We start from the raw sequence: 19,648 nt of genomic DNA on the forward strand, positions 1-19,648 counted from the left end.
AATCGTTACAAGACCTGGGGTCTGGGCTCTGAACCAGGTGATATCTAGCGACTAGATCTGTCCTCCGATACACCGCATTGTGCTGTTGCTTTCGTTACAAGACCTGGGTCTGGCTCTGACCAGGTGAAATCTAGCCACTAGCCTGCCCTAGTCGGGGAAATTGAGTGCTAGATCTGTCCTCCGATACACCGCATTGTGCTGTTGCTTTCGTTACAAGGCCTTCTTTATAGATCCGCCCGGTACTGACTTCACCAACTCCATTTCGATACAGAAGAAATTTTAAATTGTTTTGGCAGCCAACTGCCCTTTTATGTTATGTTATGTTATGTTATGCCTCCCTTGTAATGTTTGTCCTCCTGTCCTCCCGGCTTTTGAAAATTAGGCAAAGTGTCCGGCTTTTTGGGGAATGCTTAAATGTTCGATAATTGTAGCACCGCATTACAAAATTCTTCCGATTTCCAAAGTCCCGAGGATAGAACATGAAAGGTTATTAAGCGCACACGTAATGCCATGGCATGTGAACTGCTGTTAGAGTCAGTTGTATGTTGAGTGTTGTCTATAGTGTCATTGACTCACTGTTGTTTCTGTCCGCTCAGCTGCACTGGCGCTACTACCCCTTGATTTTCGATTTATGTGTTATGAATGTTAAAAATCAGTATAAATGTTTAAAGAGAAAATTATAACAATAATAAATTCAATATTATGTGATTCAAAATAATAGCCTTAGGTAATAATTTTATTCATCAATATATTCATTAATAATACGTCTTTTTTATTTATATGACAAACAAATCCAATTTAAGTATTTTTTTTATTTGAATTATAAATAAGTGTTTTTTGCAAAGTTTATAAGATTATTCAATACTGTCCTCCTTTTTTACCCCCAAAGGTCCTCTTTTTAGGAATTTCCGTCTGGTCACCCTGGGTGTAGCCTACTGGTGAGATGTGGTTTTGTAAAGCGAGTGATTGATCGTTGGTTTGATTACAGAGATATTAAAAAAATTTAGCTCAGTATTTTGACAGTACTTTCTATAGAAACTTTTAGTAATCGTAACACCTCACAGAATTATTTTTTTAAAATCTTTTCTTTCCTTAATATTCGGACTTTGGATGGACTATGGTGAAAGTTTTTGTGGTATCTCTTGTACCTTCCGAAGCAGCAATAAGTTTTATCTTTCTTAGATAATAGTGTATTTTTGGACATGTTTTGTGATGTACGCTACACAAGTAACAAACATTTTGTGTTTTGATTTCTGCTTGTTATAGATCTCAGCAACGTATTGATCCTTTTGTTAAAATGCCTTAAATTGACTCACATCATTGGTGATTGTGCCAAACAATTTTTTACGGCACGTTTTACTCCACCATGTTTGCTTTCTTGAATTTTATTTAAAATGTTTATAATTATTAATATTTTACGTAATAGATACAGTCACACGATAGTACATTTTAAGATTAGACCTTTCCTGTTGTTCAACAACCTCAGTGTATGTGTAACAAGTCTTCACGAGAGTATGCCTGTGTGTATGCATGCTGTGCCTGACATGTTCTAACATGCCGCTCTGTCGTGTTGCAGGACCAGTACGAGAACTTGTCCCTACACACCCAGAAGGGCATAGACTTCCTGGAGAAGTATGGCCACTTCATCAGGGACAGGTGCGACATCGAGAAGGAATACGCTACCAAACTTAGGTCAGTGTTGTTGTAATACTAACAAGTAATATAGTCAAAGCTTTGAATCGCCTGTAGTACACTTAAGGATAAGACAGAATTGTTTCCTTCATCAGGGACAGGTGCGACATCGAGAAGGAATACGCTACCAAACTTAGGTCAGTGTTGTTGTAATACTAACAAGTAATATAGTCAAAGCTTTGACACGCCTGTAGTACACTTAAGGATAAGACAGAATTGTTTCCTTCATCAGGGACAGGTGCGACATCGAGAAGGAATACGCTACCAAACTTAGGTCAGTGTTGTTGTAATACTAACAAGTAATATAGTCAAAGCTTTGACACGCCTGTAGTACACTTAAGGATAAGACAGAATTGTTTCCTTCATCAGGGACAGGTGCGACATCGAGAAGGAATACGCTACCAAACTTAGGTCAGTGTTGTTGTAATACTAACAAGTAATATAGTCAAAGCTTTGACACGCCTGTAGTACACTTAAGGATAAGACAGAATTGTTTCCTTCATCAGGGACAGGTGCGACATCGAGAAGGAATACGCTACCAAACTTAGGTCAGTGTTGTTGTAATACTAACAAGTAATATAGTCAAAGCTTTGACACGCCTGTAGTACACTTAAGGATAAGACAGAATTGTTTCCTTCATCAGGGACAGGTGCGACATCGAGAAGGAATACGCTACCAAACTTAGGTCAGTGTTGTTGTAATACTAACAAGTAATATAGTCAAAGCTTTGACACGCCTGTAGTACACTTAAGGATAAGACAGAATTGTTTCCTTCATCAGGGACAGGTGCGACATCGAGAAGGAATACGCTACCAAACTTAGGTCAGTGTTGTTGTAATACTAACAAGTAATATAGTCAAAGCTTTGACACGCCTGTAGTACACTTAAGGATAAGACAGAATTGTTTCCTTCATCAGGGACAGGTGCGACATCGAGAAGGAATACGCTACCAAACTTAGGTCAGTGTTGTTGTAATACTAACAAGTAATATAGTCAAAGCTTTGAAACGCCTGTAGTACACTTAAGGATAAGACAGAATTGTTTCCTTCATCAGGGACAGGTGCGACATCGAGAAGGAATACGCTACCAAACTTAGGTCAGTGTTGTTGTAATACTAACAAGTAATATAGTCAAAGCTTTGACACGCCTGTAGTACACTTAAGGATAAGACAGAATTGTTTCCTTCATCAGGGACAGGTGCGACATCGAGAAGGAATACGCTACCAAACTTAGGTCAGTGTTGTTGTAATACTAACAAGTAATATAGTCAAAGCTTTGACACGCCTGTAGTACACTTAAGGATAAGACAGAATTGTTTCCTTCATCAGGGACAGGTGCGACATCGAGAAGGAATACGCTACCAAACTTAGGTCAGTGTTGTTGTAATACTAACAAGTAATATAGTCAAAGCTTTGAAACGCCTGTAGTACACTTAAGGATAAGACAGAATTGTTTCCTTCATCAGGGACAGGTGCGACATCGAGAAGGAATACGCTACCAAACTTAGGTCAGTGTTGTTGTAATACTAACAAGTAATATAGTCAAAGCTTTGACACGCCTGTAGTACACTTAAGGATAAGACAGAATTGTTTCCTTCATCAGGGACAGGTGCGACATCGAGAAGGAATACGCTACCAAACTTAGGTCAGTGTTGTTGTAATACTAACAAGTAATATAGTCAAAGCTTTGACACGCCTGTAGTACACTTAAGGATAACACAGAATTGTTTCCTTCATCAGGGACAGGTGCGACATCGAGAAGGAATACGCTACCAAACTTAGGTCAGTGTTGTTGTAATACTAACAAGTAATATAGTCAAAGCTTTGACACGCCTGTAGTACACTTAAGGATAACACAGAATTGTTTCCTTCATCAGGGACAGGTGCGACATCGAGAAGGTCAAAGCTTTGAAACGCCAGTACACTTAAGGGTAGGTGCGTTGTTGTAATACTGTAACTAACAAGTCATAGTCGCTTTGAGCTTTGACACGCCTGTAGTACACTTAAGGATAAGACAGAATTGTTTCCTTCATCAGGGACAGGTGCGACATCGAGAAGGAATACGCTACCAAACTTAGGTCAGTGTTGTTGTAATACTAACAAGTAATATAGTCAAAGCTTTGAAACGCCTGTAGTACACTTAAGGATAAGACAGAATTGTTTCCTTCATCAGGGACAGGTGCGACATCGAGAAGGAATACGCTACCAAACTTAGGTCAGTGTTGTTGTAATACTAACAAGTAATATAGTCAAAGCTTTGAAACGCCTGTAGTACACTTAAGGATAAGACAGAATTGTTTCCTTCATCAGGGACAGGTGCGACATCGAGAAGGAATACGCTACCAAACTTAGGTCAGTGTTGTTGTAATACTAACAAGTAATATAGTCAAAGCTTTGACACGCCTGTAGTACACTTAAGGATAAGACAGAATTGTTTCCTTCATCAGGGACAGGTGCGACATCGAGAAGGAATACGCTACCAAACTTAGGTCAGTGTTGTTGTAATACTAACAAGTAATATAGTCAAAGCTTTGAACACGCCTGTAGTACACTTAAGGATAAGACAGAATTGTTTCCTTCATCAGGGACAGGTGCGACATCGAGAAGGAATACGCTACCAAACTTAGGTCAGTGTTGTTGTAATACTAACAAGTAATATAGTCAAAGCTTTGAAACGCCTGTAGTACACTTAAGGATAAGACAGAATTGTTTCCTTCATCAGGGACAGGTGCGACATCGAGAAGGAATACGCTACCAAACTTAGGTCAGTGTTGTTGTAATACTAACAAGTAATATAGTCAAAGCTTTGAAACGCCTGTAGTACACTTAAGGATAAGACAGAATTGTTTCCTTCATCAGGGACAGGTGCGACATCGAGAAGGAATACGCTACCAAACTTAGGTCAGTGTTGTTGTAATACTAACAAGTAATATAGTCAAAGCTTTGACACGCCTGTAGTACACTTAAGGATAAGACAGAATTGTTTCCTTCATCAGGGACAGGTGCGACATCGAGAAGGAATACGCTACCAAACTTAGGTCAGTGTTGTTGTAATACTAACAAGTAATATAGTCAAAGCTTTGAAACGCCTGTAGTACACTTAAGGATAAGACAGAATTGTTTCCTTCATCAGGGACAGGTGCGACATCGAGAAGGAATACGCTACCAAACTTAGGTCAGTGTTGTTGTAATACTAACAAGTAATATAGTCAAAGCTTTGAAACGCCTGTAGTACACTTAAGGATAAGACAGAATTGTTTCCTTCATCAGGGACAGGTGCGACATCGAGAAGGAATACGCTACCAAACTTAGGTCAGTGTTGTTGTAATACTAACAAGTAATATAGTCAAAGCTTTGAACACGCCTGTAGTACACTTAAGGATAAGACAGAATTGTTTCCTTCATCAGGGACAGGTGCGACATCGAGAAGGAATACGCTACCAAACTTAGGTCAGTGTTGTTGTAATACTAACAAGTAATATAGTCAAAGCTTTGAAACGCCTGTAGTACACTTAAGGATAAGACAGAATTGTTTCCTTCATCAGGGACAGGTGCGACATCGAGAAGGAATACGCTACCAAACTTAGGTCAGTGTTGTTGTAATACTAACAAGTAATATAGTCAAAGCTTTGAAACGCCTGTAGTACACTTAAGGATAAGACAGAATTGTTTCCTTCATCAGGGACAGGTGCGACATCGAGAAGGAATACGCTACCAAACTTAGGTCAGTGTTGTTGTAATACTAACAAGTAATATAGTCAAAGCTTTGAAACGCCTGTAGTACACTTAAGGATAAGACAGAATTGTTTCCTTCATCAGGGACAGGTGCGACATCGAGAAGGAATACGCTACCAAACTTAGGTCAGTGTTGTTGTAATACTAACAAGTAATATAGTCAAAGCTTTGAAACGCCTGTAGTACACTTAAGGATAAGACAGAATTGTTTCCTTCATCAGGGACAGGTGCGACATCGAGAAGGAATACGCTACCAAACTTAGGTCAGTGTTGTTGTAATACTAACAAGTAATATAGTCAAAGCTTTGAAACGCCTGTAGTACACTTTGTAGGTTTAGTGTTATATCATCAGGGACAGGTGCGACATCGAGAAGGAATACGCTACCAAACTTAGGTCAGATACTAGTCAAAGCTTTGAAACGCCTGTAGTACACTTAAGGATAAGACAGAATTGTTTCCTTCATCAGGGACAGGTGCGACATCGAGAAGGAATACGCTACCAAACTTAGGTCAGTGTTGTTGTAATACTAACAAGTAATATAGTCAAAGCTTTGACACGCCTGTAGTACACTTAAGGATAAGACAGAATTGTTTCCTTCATCAGGGACAGGTGCGACATCGAGAAGGAATACGCTACCAAACTTAGGTCAGTGTTGTTGTAATACTAACAAGTAATATAGTCAAAGCTTTGACACGCCTGTAGTACACTTAAGGATAAGACAGAATTGTTTCCTTCATCAGGGACAGGTGCGACATCGAGAAGGAATACGCTACCAAACTTAGGTCAGTGTTGTTGTAATACTAACAAGTAATATAGTCAAAGCTTTGACACGCCTGTAGTACACTTAAGGATAAGACAGAATTGTTTCCTTCATCAGGGACAGGTGCGACATCGAGAAGGAATACGCTACCAAACTTAGGTCAGTGTTGTTGTAATACTAACAAGTAATATAGTCAAAGCTTTGAAACGCCTGTAGTACACTTAAGGATAAGACAGAATTGTTTCCTTCATCAGGGACAGGTGCGACATCGAGAAGGAATACGCTACCAAACTTAGGTCAGTGTTGTTGTAATACTAACAAGTAATATAGTCAAAGCTTTGAAACGCCTGTAGTACACTTAAGGATAAGACAGAATTGTTTCTTCCAAGTTATTCTTCGAAAAATAATTAAACGAAAATGTATTCTTTTCGAAGATGTGTGTCTTCCTTTACTTAGCTTTCTTGGCACCGCAAGAACAGGATGATGTGACTTTGAACTGACTCCTTTTTGTCCTGTACCTTATACTCGGTTATGTGTACCTTCTTAATATCAATACATAGCGTTCAATCTTTTAATTTCTCTATTTCAATGTTTTAATTTTTCTCTATCGTTTTCCCAGCCCTATCTAATTTAGCATTGCGAGAATTTTCTTGGCTCATGTGCCTTTAATTTCAAATCCTCAGTGAATTGTTTCCAGAGATTAATTCCTGTAGGTCTTCTACATCTCCTCTTGAGTATTGCTCACAGCTCCTTCCTCGATACTCTTTTGAGCCACTCCCTTCCCGACGTCTTTTCCTTTATTATGTTGCCCTAAAGTCATCTGGGGACGAGCGACAGATGTAGAACGTCGTTGAATGGGGAATAATGACAGTGGTGGCTGCTTACATTCTCGAGGTGATCATCTCTTCTTGCTTTAGGGGGCTCACTCGAAACGCCCAGAAACACGACCACAACACCAGATTCGGCAAAATCTTCAACCCTTCCATCCCACAGAAGAACACTTTTCGAGAAGAAACCATCCTACGCCGGTGCGAGATACTTCAACATCCTTCCGGTTGAGCTCAAAATGTTACCTCCTCCAAAGCTGAAACCTCACCTGAACCAGTGGCTATCGTTGCGGCCCTTCTACACAGTCTGTGAATTCCTGACCTGGAGAGACTTCAGAATATATAACTTTCAAACACGACTGTACAATATTATCTGATTGTAACTTATTACATGTAAACAATGATGCCTGTCAGATCTTAATGATTTCGATTAAAGCTTGCTTTCTCGTGAAAGATGTCAGAATAAAAAAGGCTCGTTATAAACAAACTATGATCACCGATAACCCATTCGCATCACCGCGCACTCGCCGACCTTGGACTGTATTCTCGTATTATCATATACGATATATTGACACAGCGAATAGTGAGTGACCTCAAGATGACCTTGCAGTGCCGCCAACATCTTGTACCGGCAGCTGAGTCGCGGCCGCGCTGTTGGTATTCCGTGTTGTGATAGTAGATAAGTGAGCGTGTGAGTCAGTCCGCTAGCTGCGAGGTCGCGGCAAGGTCGACCCAGACCTTACCCTCGCCGCGCCGCTCTGTACTCACTACGGTTAAAAGCTTTCTGATGTTGGAGAATTAATTTGTCGCGACGCCTTAACTTCTAATATGGGCAATACGGAAACTCCGGTAGATTGCTTCGTCTCTAGTACAAAGCTGTTAGGCTAGGCTAGGCTAGGCTAGGTTAGGTTAGGCTAGGCTAGGCTAGGCTAGGCTAGGCTAGGCTAGGCTGCGCTGCGCTAGGTTATGTTAGGTTAGGAATCAAGTACGAGGCTATTCAGAAAGTAGGGAACGTTTTGGAATTAAAACCAAGTACAAGAAAAACATTTTATTATACACATGTGAAAGAGAGACTAAACCACTACTTTTCGATATAATCACCATAAAAATTCAGGTACTTATCATAGCGGCGGACAAGTTTAAAATTCCTGTCAAAGAATTCTGCCGCCTGTGATCTCAGCCACTTAGTGACGCCTACCTCGAGCCCTTTATCGTTGTCAAAACGCTGTGTTGTTAGCCCGGTCAATTGTAGAAAGATTAGAAATCTTGTATAATCAAGAGCTTTAAAAAATTCAAATAATGTTAGATTAAATGTACTGAAAGCATTAATTTATATATTTATGAAATAACTTAAATAGGTGGATATATTCTTTGAAAAAGTGGGAAAATATTTTTATCCTTCAAAAAGTAAAAAAAAAGTATTTTAATGGGTATGGTGGAATTTATTCGATAACTCAATCCGTTTGGAATATATCCAGGCGGATCAGAACTTCATTTACACCCTGTATATGCTTGTGGTAATAGAAAATGGAGTGTAACGTTTTGTCAGATTGTTTTATGCGGAATATATTTGGAAAAGAACTAATATTCATGTTTCAAAAACGTAAATTTCAACGGCAGAGAATTTGATATATTTTGAAGAAAGTTGCGTTTATATTTCTATTTTGTTTGTCTGTGACTGTGTTCGTTATAAAATTAATTACCGTCTATATGTAAAAGAATTACAAATACTTATATACATGAATGTATGGTGTAATAAATTTATTTATGATGTCATTTTCTCATACAGAAAATATTGTTGTCAGTTGTCTTCTTCAAAGTTTTACATCCATTACAAAGATTTTACGTGAAACTTGAACTCAGTTGTCCACTTCATACACGTACACTACATTTTACACCTTCAGTCTCATATCGTTCTGTATACTTAAAGTCTGTTCAATCCAATCCAGTGACGACGTTTCGGCTTGACAAAAAGCTCCTCCTCTAGACGTCAGGGCGGTGGTGGTGTGACAAGAGCCAAAAGCCGGAGACGAGGAAGGGTTGTCGGCTGCAAGTGGGTGAAGGAGAAGGGCCAATTGTGTAGCACTCTAGCTGATAATGTGATTGTACTAAGTGAGGGGTTTTAAAGTTAAGTCGCTCAGTGACGCCCACGCCGCGGCCGCCCCCTCCATCGCTCTTCTACTTTTGTGATGTCCGAACTACTTTGCGTCAACATTGAACAGAACCCGCGCGCTCTCAGAGGAGCACTGGGGGCACAAACTCCGTGTTACATACACAAGATTATTGTGTCTTCACCGAGCTGTTATACTCCCATGGTCTTCTATTAGTTTAAAATGTTTGGATGATCGATGTGACTATATTGTTAAGAAAGAGGCTTTAAAGCTGTACAGTTTGAATTTGCAATACAATTTTAAATCGGGTTTTATCAATCCCGTAATATAAAATGTACATATCCAAATTAATTTACATAAATGAAGAAATGAAAAAAATGAAATGAAAGAAAGTTTATTTCCATTACAATTACAATACTATTACAATTAGTATTAATATCTGAATTGATAATTAAGATATATGTACAATAAATAACTAAAAGTATTATACATAACGCTTGGAAATTACCCTACATGGGCAAGCAGCCTGTGCGTAGGCTAGAGTCGTGGTAGTAATAAATAGTATGTAAATTACCTAACCTAATCTAAGAGAAGTTTATTGGATTGTTATGATTGATAATAAGGTTGTTGTGAACTGCGTAGTATTTTGTTTGTGTTAATGTCACTTCAGTATTGTGATAATTATTTAGAAGATAAGGTTTAATCTTTGTGATCCGTGTTATATTTTTTTCGATGGTTTCTGCTGAGATAAATATAATAACGATTCAGAAGATTTGACTTGGGATGTTTTATAATTACGTCATAAACATGTCGATTGAACATTTTGTTTTATAATAACAATTATATCGATTCAGGATGTATCGACTAATAATAATCTCCGAAATTACGCAGATAATATTGAGAAACAGAAACTGTGTTGTGGCAATAATAAACAGTTCAATGTACAAACTATAACAATCGTGTTAAAATCGTATTAAAACATACTCTAACCATCGATGTAGTGTCACTTATTTTATTCTACGTATACATTCTAATGCTTCTCACCTACACGATGGTCGAGGTCACGATTGTATGACGATCAGATCAAATAAAATCCACACTGTTTCCAAACACAATATTGAAACTTAATTGAATTTTACCAGGAAGTTGAACAGTAGATAAACTGGTAGCGTTATCTTTGTTTACTTTTGTTATCGCAGGCGATAGATAACGTGACAATATTTAGAAACAAAGGATGCGCGTCCTAGCCTACATTACGGCGTCATTTCGAAGATAAAATTATTAGTCGATTTAAAACTACGTCTTCGCCTGAATTGTTGTAATGTTTATTGTAAAACAGATAGAAACAAATTTAAGCGTAGTTAATACGATTAAAACAACATTTTTGATCAACATGTTGACGGTACATGTTTGTTGAGTCGTATATGAGACAAGAATTATCGTTCATTTTAACCCTTTCTATACCCTTCCATTTGGACATCCAGGAAAACTATCGCGGCTGCCGCTGGATATCAAAAACAATCAGACTCTGTGCTAGGCTCTCAGGTTCCAAAATATGATTTTTTTAGACAAAACTAAAATGATTTAGAAGTGACTCTTAGAATAATTGTCTTTTCTATTGAAACAACTATAGTACTAAAATCTGTAGAATACTATAATATTGTATGAATACCGTGAATCAATAAATTATTATTTATAGCATTTATAAGTGGGAGTCTTTCTTGGCGATGCCTTGGTGTTTAAAAGGATATAAAATTATATTAAAAGAAAATTGTTTACAGTACAAGGTCGAGGGTACTGATCAAAAGTGCAATGGTCACAGACAGGATTTGAACCTGCGTTATCTCTAACTCACACCAAACGACTTAGACCGCTCGGCCATCGGCACTCCCAAATTATGGTTGTCTATAAAATCATGTGTGGATGCGGTCGTCGGCAAATCATTAAATTGCAGTTTTTAAAATTTTAAAGACAAGTTTGATATTTAGAACTCAACAATAAATAAATAATATATTTGAAGATATCTAGTTAGTACAAATATATTAATAAACTTGTCCACACAACTTCAAAACACTTTTCTGTTAGTCTTGTTCATAGGTGAGTGAGTGTATATGTTTGCTTTAATTTTGGGGATTTGTAACTAATATTATCGAAGGTATCAAGAAAGTTGAAGTATTTAGGAGTAACACCACTGTATTTTTAACACCATGTTTACTAATAGGTTGAATCAGAAAGTCGTTAAAGGATATCTTCACATACCCTTGAATCGATAAACTTGTTTTAAGTATTGCTCTTTTTGAGGAAAGCTTCAATTAGTAAAGTTGATCGATTGTATATTGAATTCTTTTTTCATAACACCGGACAATCTGAGTATCGTTGTTATCTGTGAAACGCGATACGATGGGTCGTTTGCGAGTTAGTGTGATGCCTACTAGCTGGCAGACAGATTGCCCGTCTAGCACTGCCCACTGCAGTGTCTGTGCCCATTGCCCACTCTGTCCGCTCTGATTTGCCCACTCCCCCCCTCCCCCACCCATCTCATGACATCACCGACCTTGTATTGTGTTGTAGTCATCGGCCGATGAAGACACTAAGCTCTTCCTTGCCCGTTCGGTTTCAGCGTAAGGTGAGAGCTGCGCTCTCGCATATTTATCAATAAGGGAGTATTTTTCATCATACACAGACACTAAAGGGTGTTTCATATACAGTTTACATCCATTTAGATAAACAACGTCTACATTAGTTGTATAAGGGTGAACCATTAATTTGAAATTATAAAGCGGGCCAAAAATATTTAAATATTGCTATCGTTTAGATCGTATAATTTGATCTATTCATAATTTCATTTGATATCCCTAAGTGAAAATATGGACATTGTACAAGAATAAATATATAAAAATACTAATCACAATTGGAACAATTCAGTAATATTAAACCTAGTCAACACTTTCGACAGTAAGGAAGGTTGGTCAGGATAGAGTAAACAACTCTTAAAACTGTCAAAAATGAAAGAAATAGAAACATTAATAACCACAATAGGGTCAGATTCCGTTATATGACCCCAACGCTTAAACTTTTTTCAATGAACAATTCAACAAAAACAAACATTACCAAACAAAACGTAAACTCTTTATTGAAAAAACACAAAACTTGTTTTTATTCTTGATCACACTCCGCCACCCAAAATGCGAGTGCCTCCGACCGAAGCCCGCGCTGATGTCAACAGAAGAAAAACATCCCTCGAGATAGTACCTATCAGTAAAATATCAAATTCTAGAGAGGCTGATCAGAAATATAAATTGAATTGTAATGGAAAGGCAATTATGTACCGTGCAAAAACATAAATAATCAGGTGATGCCGCGCGGCCTGCCTTAATCGGGATTCTCGAGAAAGATAAGATAACAGCGACAACAATACCGACCGCAATACCTGGAAATGCTTGTTGATTGATGGAATGTTTAGTTCTGTTACTCAACTACATCGTTTTATAACGTTCTAAGTTCATTGAAAAAAGTTTAAGCGTTTGGGGGCATATAACGGAATCTGACCCCACAATAGTGTATAAAATACATCAATTGACTGCAGTTTTACGTATGTATATTTGAGGCTTTGGAACCATCGATGTGAAAATCATGGTTGAATAACTAGAAACATAACCATAGCTGCGAATGTTAATGTTTTAAAGCGTCAAGATAAGAAATTATGATAATAATAAACTAAAATTAAGTTTAATAGAAGAACCGCTTACGTGTATTACATACAGATGATTGAAGAGTAAGTTGCACCTCCTTAAACTTTGTTGTTGTTTTAGATACGTGAAATCTGTTTGCGGCACTCTTACTAGCTACAAAGGGCTACTCTAATAATAATAGTTTTCAAAATTTTGATCCTCCGGTGTGTAGTGGTGGTTGGGGGTAACTAAACATTTTCAAATAGCACGTATAGTGTAGTAACATAACAATTTGAAGGTCTCAGTCAGTAAAACATACAACTACAGAATAGAAATATAACCAATGTACAAGAAATAGCAGCCCCAAACACGATGTTGAAAAGTAATTAGCATCCCCTTAAATCTTTTGCAGATATTATTTGAAATCTTGTGGCAATATTTCTGAATATGAAGTGAAAGGCTACAAATCGAGAACAACCATTGTTTAACCTCAGGGGAAACCTTCTTGAGGAAGATATTTTTTCAACTCATAAAATAAAAATAAAACTATAAAAAAATTAACTTGGTAACCAAATCCGTTATGCGTAATGGTTACTGAATATTTTAAGTAAAAGTTAATTAAATTAAGAGATAATCACTTCCATACCTCATATTGAGTGTTCAAATTGCTCTCCGTGGACCTCCATGCTGCAATACAGTCTTTGTTCAAACATGCTCCTGACATTTAGAAATGTTTCGTTACTAATTATTCTGCATTCAGTCTCTATTCGTTCTCTTAATGGTTCGGTAGATTCTGGCTTTGAACTAAATACCATTGAACTTAGATAGCCCCATTCAAAAATCTAGTGGGTTCAGGTCAGGTGACGTGGCTGGTCACTCGATACTTCCTCTCCGGCCAACCCAATTAGCGAATTGCTGGTTTAAAGAATCCCTTACAACTCTTGTATAATGGGGAGGGATCCATCTTGTTGAAGAAATACACCATCTTTACTAAAATTATGATTACAATCTGGTGTAATAGTTGTTTCTATGAATTTGTTGAGAGCTGGAATGTTGTTCTAGGTTACATCATTCAAGTTGCCATCACTAACAAATGGTCCTATGATAAAATTACTAATCCTACCGGCCCATATCTGTGGGTGTTGGGTACGGCCTTCCTGGTACCAGTGAGGGATATCTTGTGCCCTGTCAGTTAACTTTCCCATTAAGTTGAAATGATGGTTCGTCAATATAAAAGAATATTAAAAGAAGATACTGCCTTTAAAGTTTGTTTTTGACGATGGAAGGATTGTGAAGGATACAGGATTTTCCGGACATCTGCCATCGTCCAGTGTTACAAACAATCAGTAACAATGCTGATGCAAATTATGAAAGGTTAACTAAAAAGAAAACCAAAAGTATCAAACAGATTAGATATTTGTAATAAACCAAAGTGGAGTCACAGTATGGTTTTAAGAAGTTAATAAAGCGTGAACAAATGATAAAAAAGGCCCACTCTTGTTCCCTTCCTTTTTGCCGCCATCTTGTTTCTGCCGTGATGATTGCCATTTGCTATTGACAGTAGTGGTTGGTTGACGGATGCAGAACTATTGTGACCTGTGTTCTGTAGTTCAGTTTTGGTAATTATTGTTGTGTTTAGTTTTTTTTTATAAGTGCATGTTTTAGAGTTAGTGAAGTTGACACACAACGTGGTGGTTGTGATTGCTGACTTACGCGAGTCACAACGCTCTGGTATGATTGGTTTATTTTAACCTAGTTTGTAATTATGTATTAGGTTAGTTATTTACCTGAAGAAGAGATCGGATTGCAGATCTCGAAACGTAGTGTTACTGGTTTTTTGTTTCACTGAACGATGGCAAATGTCCGCAAAGATTTTACGAGGTGGGCAAGTGTCGCTGACTGTCGTCATCGATTTCATAGTTTCACTCTTGATTTAAATACTTTGACTACGCCATCTGTCACAGCTTTCATTTGTGCATTTGCAACACAGTAGCGACAATGTGGGTCGACGTGGGCAATAACGATCCTGTAGAGGCACAAACAATGGTGGCGGCGGGCGACCAGACCGCTGTCTGTGTACACACTCGTCCTACACTGCTGCTGGGTCACTCACTCTCTCTACAGGTGATCCAGACTTCGAATCCGCAAAAATAATTATTGTTACTTCGGTATTGCACGGAGGCCACTATACTACATTTTGCCAACTCTCTTTTCACTTTCTACTTTCGTCAGTTGTGACTCAGAAATTCAGTGAAAAGCTAAGGGCAGTGGTTAAATGATTAAGAGACTTTTTCGTCAACCAAGCAGTGTATTGAATAGTAGGCCTGAGGTTTATTTATCCAAAAGAACGTACGTAATTTTGAGGATAGAATCTAAATCTATAGAAAGGTAGTGTTGTTCCTACCTTCATTTCGAAAAAAAAGAAAAACTTGTACTAATATACTGTACTTTAAACCGAACTTAATGTGTAAGTTTTCTGTACTATGTTCGTGTTGAAATGAGTTAGGAAGAATTGTGGTCACTTTATTTCTACCCAATTACTTTATAGTGTGCAATATTTTATCAAATTGAAATCATGATAGGAGTAAAAATTGTAAAACCACGAACGTAAATTGTCTCGTTCACTATGGACGCAGTATTTGGCGATGTTATGTCAACACGTCTAGTTCACAAGGTCGACGTCAATGTTCGGTAATCGGAAAGGATCCCCGACCGACCGTCACTTGCGTCACAGTCACTGGAGGTTGGGCGTGCAACTGCAACACAGATCTTGTTCTCTCTCCTTGCATCCTGCTGTTTGGCAGCTGATATTAGTGGTAGCTTATATTTACACCAATTCAAAATTAAAAATAAGCTGTCTTCAACGCAACTTGTTACAGTCTGATGTTACAGTCTGCATTGAAATTCTTGTTTTTTTATTATCGTTATTATGTACACGTATTAAAATGTAGAGTAGTGGTTGACTCAATCACAAATATGACAATTTAATAAAACATATATGTAGCAAATAGCACAATGGTAAATTTATAGTTATACAGTGCAGGCAAATATTGAATATAGACCATATTATTTCTGTTTACCTTTCGAAGGACCGGATCTGACTTGTCATCATACCTCTCTGTCAAGATCAATGTACACCCAGAACCTTTGGAGAGATTAAAACGTTTCTTTGTCATTTCAACAAATTATGCAGCCAAGAGATTACTTACTACGCTCGGATTAACTGAATTCGCTTGTAAAATATTTCGCAGTGTTCCCGCTCGCAAGGCTGTTATGTGCGAGTACGTCACAGTTAGAGTTTTATGGGAGGGTCGAGGTTGTTCACCTCCGGTCTGCCTACGGAACCGCAAGTCACGGTGGATATGTGTGGTGTGTGCGTTAACTTTACTGCCTGCAGTCATCGCCGCACCAGGCCACTCCTCTGTGGAGGAGAGACATCACCTCCACCCTACCTACGGAACCGCAAGTCACGGTGGATATGTGTGGTGTGTGCGTTAACTTTACTGCCTGCAGTCATCGCCGCACCAGGCCACTCCTCTGTGGAGGAGAGACATCACCTCCACCCTGTCTACGGAACCGCAAGTCACGGTGGATATGTGTGGTGTGTGCGTTAACTTTACTGCCTGCAGTCATCGCCGCACCAGGCCACTCCTCTGTGGAGGAGAGACATCACCTCCACCCTACCTACGGAACCGCAAGTCACGGTGGATATGTGTGGTGTGTGCGTTAACTTTACTGCCTGCAGTCATCGCCGCACCAGGCCACTCCTCTGTGGAGGAGAGACATCACCTCCACCCTGTCTACGGAACCGCAAGTCACGGTGGATATGTGTGGTGTGTGCGTTAACTTTACTGCCTGCAGTCATCGCCGCACCAGGCCACTCCTCTGTGGAGGAGAGACATCACCTCCACCCTGTCTACGGAACCGCAAGTCACGGTGGATATGTGTGGTGTGTGCGTTAACTTTACTGCCTGCAGTCATCGCCGCACCAGGCCACTCCTCTGTGGAGGAGAGACATCACCTCCACCCTACCTACGGAACCGCAAGTCACGGTGGATATGTGTGGTGTGTGCGTTAACTTTACTGCCTGCAGTCATCGCCGCACCAGGCCACTCCTCTGTGGAGGAGAGATATCACCTCCACCCTACCTACGGAACCGCGTCACGGTGGATATGTGTGGTGTGTGCGTTAACTTTACTGCCTGCAGTCATCGCCGCACCAGGCCACTCCTCTGTGGAGGAGAGATGTCACCTCCACCCTACCTACGGAACCGCAAGTCACGGTGGATATGTGTGGTGTGTGCGTTAACTTTACTGCCTGCAGTCATCGCCCCACCAGGCCACTCCTCTGTGGAGGAGAGATGTCACCTCCACCCTACCTACGGAACCGCAAGTCACGGTGGATATGTGTGGTGTGTGCGTTTAACTTTACTGCTGCAGTCATCGCCGCACCAGGCCAATCCTCTGTGGAGGAGAGATATCACCTCCACCCTACCTACGGAAACCGCGTCACGGTGGATATGTGTGGTGTGTGTGTGCGTTAACTTTTACTGCCTGCAGTCATCGCCGCACAAGGCCACTCCTCTGTGGAGGAGAAGAGATGTCACCTCCACCCTACCTACGGAATCGCAAGTCACGGTGGATATGTGTGGTGTGTGCGTTAACTTTACTGCCTGCAGTCATCGCCGCACCAGGCCACTCCTCTGTGGAGGAGAGATGTCACCTCCACCCTACCTACGGAACCGCGTCACGGTGGATATGTGTGGTGTGTGCGTTAACTTTACTGCCTGCAGTCATCGCCCGCACCAGGCCACTCCTCTGTGGAGGAGAGATGTCACCTCCCACCCTACCTACGGAACCGCAAGTCACGGGCGGATATGTGTGGTGTGTGCGTTAACTTTACTGCCTGCAGTCATCGCCGCACCAGGCCACTCCTCTGTGGAGGAGAGTCATCACCTCCACCCTACCTACGGAACCGCAAGTCACGGTGGATATGTGTGGTGTGTGCGTTAACTTTACTGCCTGCAGTCATCGCCGCACCAGGCCACTCCTCTGTGGAGTGAGAGACATCACCTCCACCCTGTCTACGGAACTGCAAGTCACGGTGGATATGTGTGGTGTGTGCGTTAACTTTACTGCCTGCAGTCATCGCCCCACCAGGCCACTCCTCTGTGGAGGAGAGATGTCACCTCCACCCTACCTACGGAACCGCAAAGTCACGGTGGATATGTGTGGGTGTGTGCGTTAACTTTACTGCCTGCAGTCATCGCCGCACCAGGCCACTCCTCTGTGGAGGAGAGATTCACCTCCACCCTACCTACGGAACCGCGTCACGGTGGATATGTGTGGTGTGTCCGTTAACTTTACTGCCTGCAGTCATCGCCGCACCAGGCCACTCCTCTGTGGAGGAGAGATGTCACCTCCACCCTACCTACGGAACCGCAAGTCACGGTGGATATGTGTGGTGTGTGCGTTAACTTTACTGCCTGCAGTCATCGCCCCACCAGGCCACTCCTCTGTGGAGGAGAGATGTCACCTCCACCCTACCTACGGAACCGCAAGTCACGGTGGATATGTGTGGTGTGTGCGTTAACTTTACTGCCTGCAGTCATCGCCGCACCAGGCCACTCCTCTGTGGAGGAGAGATATCACCTCCACCCTACCTACGGAAACCGCGTCACGGTGGATATGTGTGGTGTGTGCGTTAACTTTACTGCCTGCAGTCATCGCCGCACCAGGCCACTCCTCTGTGGAGGAGAAGAGATGTCACCTCCCACCCTACCTACGGAATCGCAAGTCACGGTGGATATGTGTGGTGTGTGCGTTAACTTTACTGCCTGCAGTCATCGCCGCACCAGGCCACTCCTCTGTGGAGGAGAGATGTCACCTCCACCCTACCTTACGGAACCGCGTCACGGTGGATATGTGTGGTGTGTGCGTTAACTTTACTGCCTGCAGTCATCGCCGCACCAGGCCACTCCTCTGTGGAGGAGAGATGTCACCTCCACCCTACCTACGGAACCGCAAGTCACGGCGGATATGTGTGGTGTGTGCGTTAACTTTACTGCCTGCAGTCATCGCCGCACCAGGCCACTCCTCTGTGGAGGAGAGTCATCACCTCCACCCCTACCTACGGAACCGCAAGTCACGGTGGATATGTGTGGTGTGTGCGTTAACTTTACTGCCTGCAGTCATCGCCGCACCAGGCCACTCCTCTGTGGAGGAGAGTCATCACCTCCACCCTACCTACGGAACCGCAAGTCACGGTGGATATATGTGGTGTGTGCGTTAACTTTACTGCCTGCAGTCATCGCCGCACCAGGCCACTCCTCTGTGGAGGAGAGTCATCACCTCCACCCTACCTCCGGAACCGCAAGTCACGGTGGATATGTGTGGTGTGTGCGTTAACTTTACTGTCTGCAGTCATCGCCGCACCAGACCACTCCTCTGTGGAGGAGAGTCATCACCTCCACCCTACCTACGGAACCGCAAGTCACGGTGGATATGTGTGGTGTGTGCGTTAACTTTACTGTCTGCAGTCATAGCCGCACCAGGCCACTCCTCTGTGGAGGAGAGAGACATCACCTCCACCCTGTCTACGGAACCGCAAGTCACGGTGGATATGTGTGGTGTTGTGCGTTAACTTTACTGTCTGCAGTCATCGCCGCACCGGGCCACTCCTCTGTGGAGGAGAGTCATCACCTCCTCCACCCTACCTACGGAACCGCAAGTCACGGTGGATATGTGTGGTGTGTGCGTTAACGTTACTGTCTGCAGTCATCGCCGCACCAGGCCACTCCTCTGTGGAGGAGAGTCATCACCTCCACCCTACCTACGGAACCGCAAGTCACGG

At 41.3% G+C, this 19,648-nt stretch overlaps 1 protein-coding gene across 4 annotated transcripts in view; it reads left to right on the forward strand.

Annotated features, from left to right (window-relative positions):
* LOC124360877 (formin-binding protein 1-like) overlaps positions 1-19,648 on the forward strand; it is a 215,737-nt gene that overhangs the window by 73,097 nt on the left and 122,992 nt on the right. For 3 of the 4 annotated variants that reach the window (XM_046814848.1, XM_046814849.1, XM_046814850.1), the window contains exon 2: positions 1,577-1,692. In XM_046814848.1, coding sequence (XP_046670804.1) covers positions 1,577-1,692 — 116 coding nt within the window. Of the gene's footprint in view, positions 1-1,576; positions 1,693-5,852; positions 6,484-19,648 lie in introns of those variants that run through there. The other variant, XM_046814852.1, reaches the window with a different exon arrangement.

This window comes from Homalodisca vitripennis, chromosome 4, assembly GCF_021130785.1.
Source record: "Homalodisca vitripennis isolate AUS2020 chromosome 4, UT_GWSS_2.1, whole genome shotgun sequence".
Lineage (NCBI taxonomy): Eukaryota > Metazoa > Arthropoda > Insecta > Hemiptera > Cicadellidae > Homalodisca > Homalodisca vitripennis.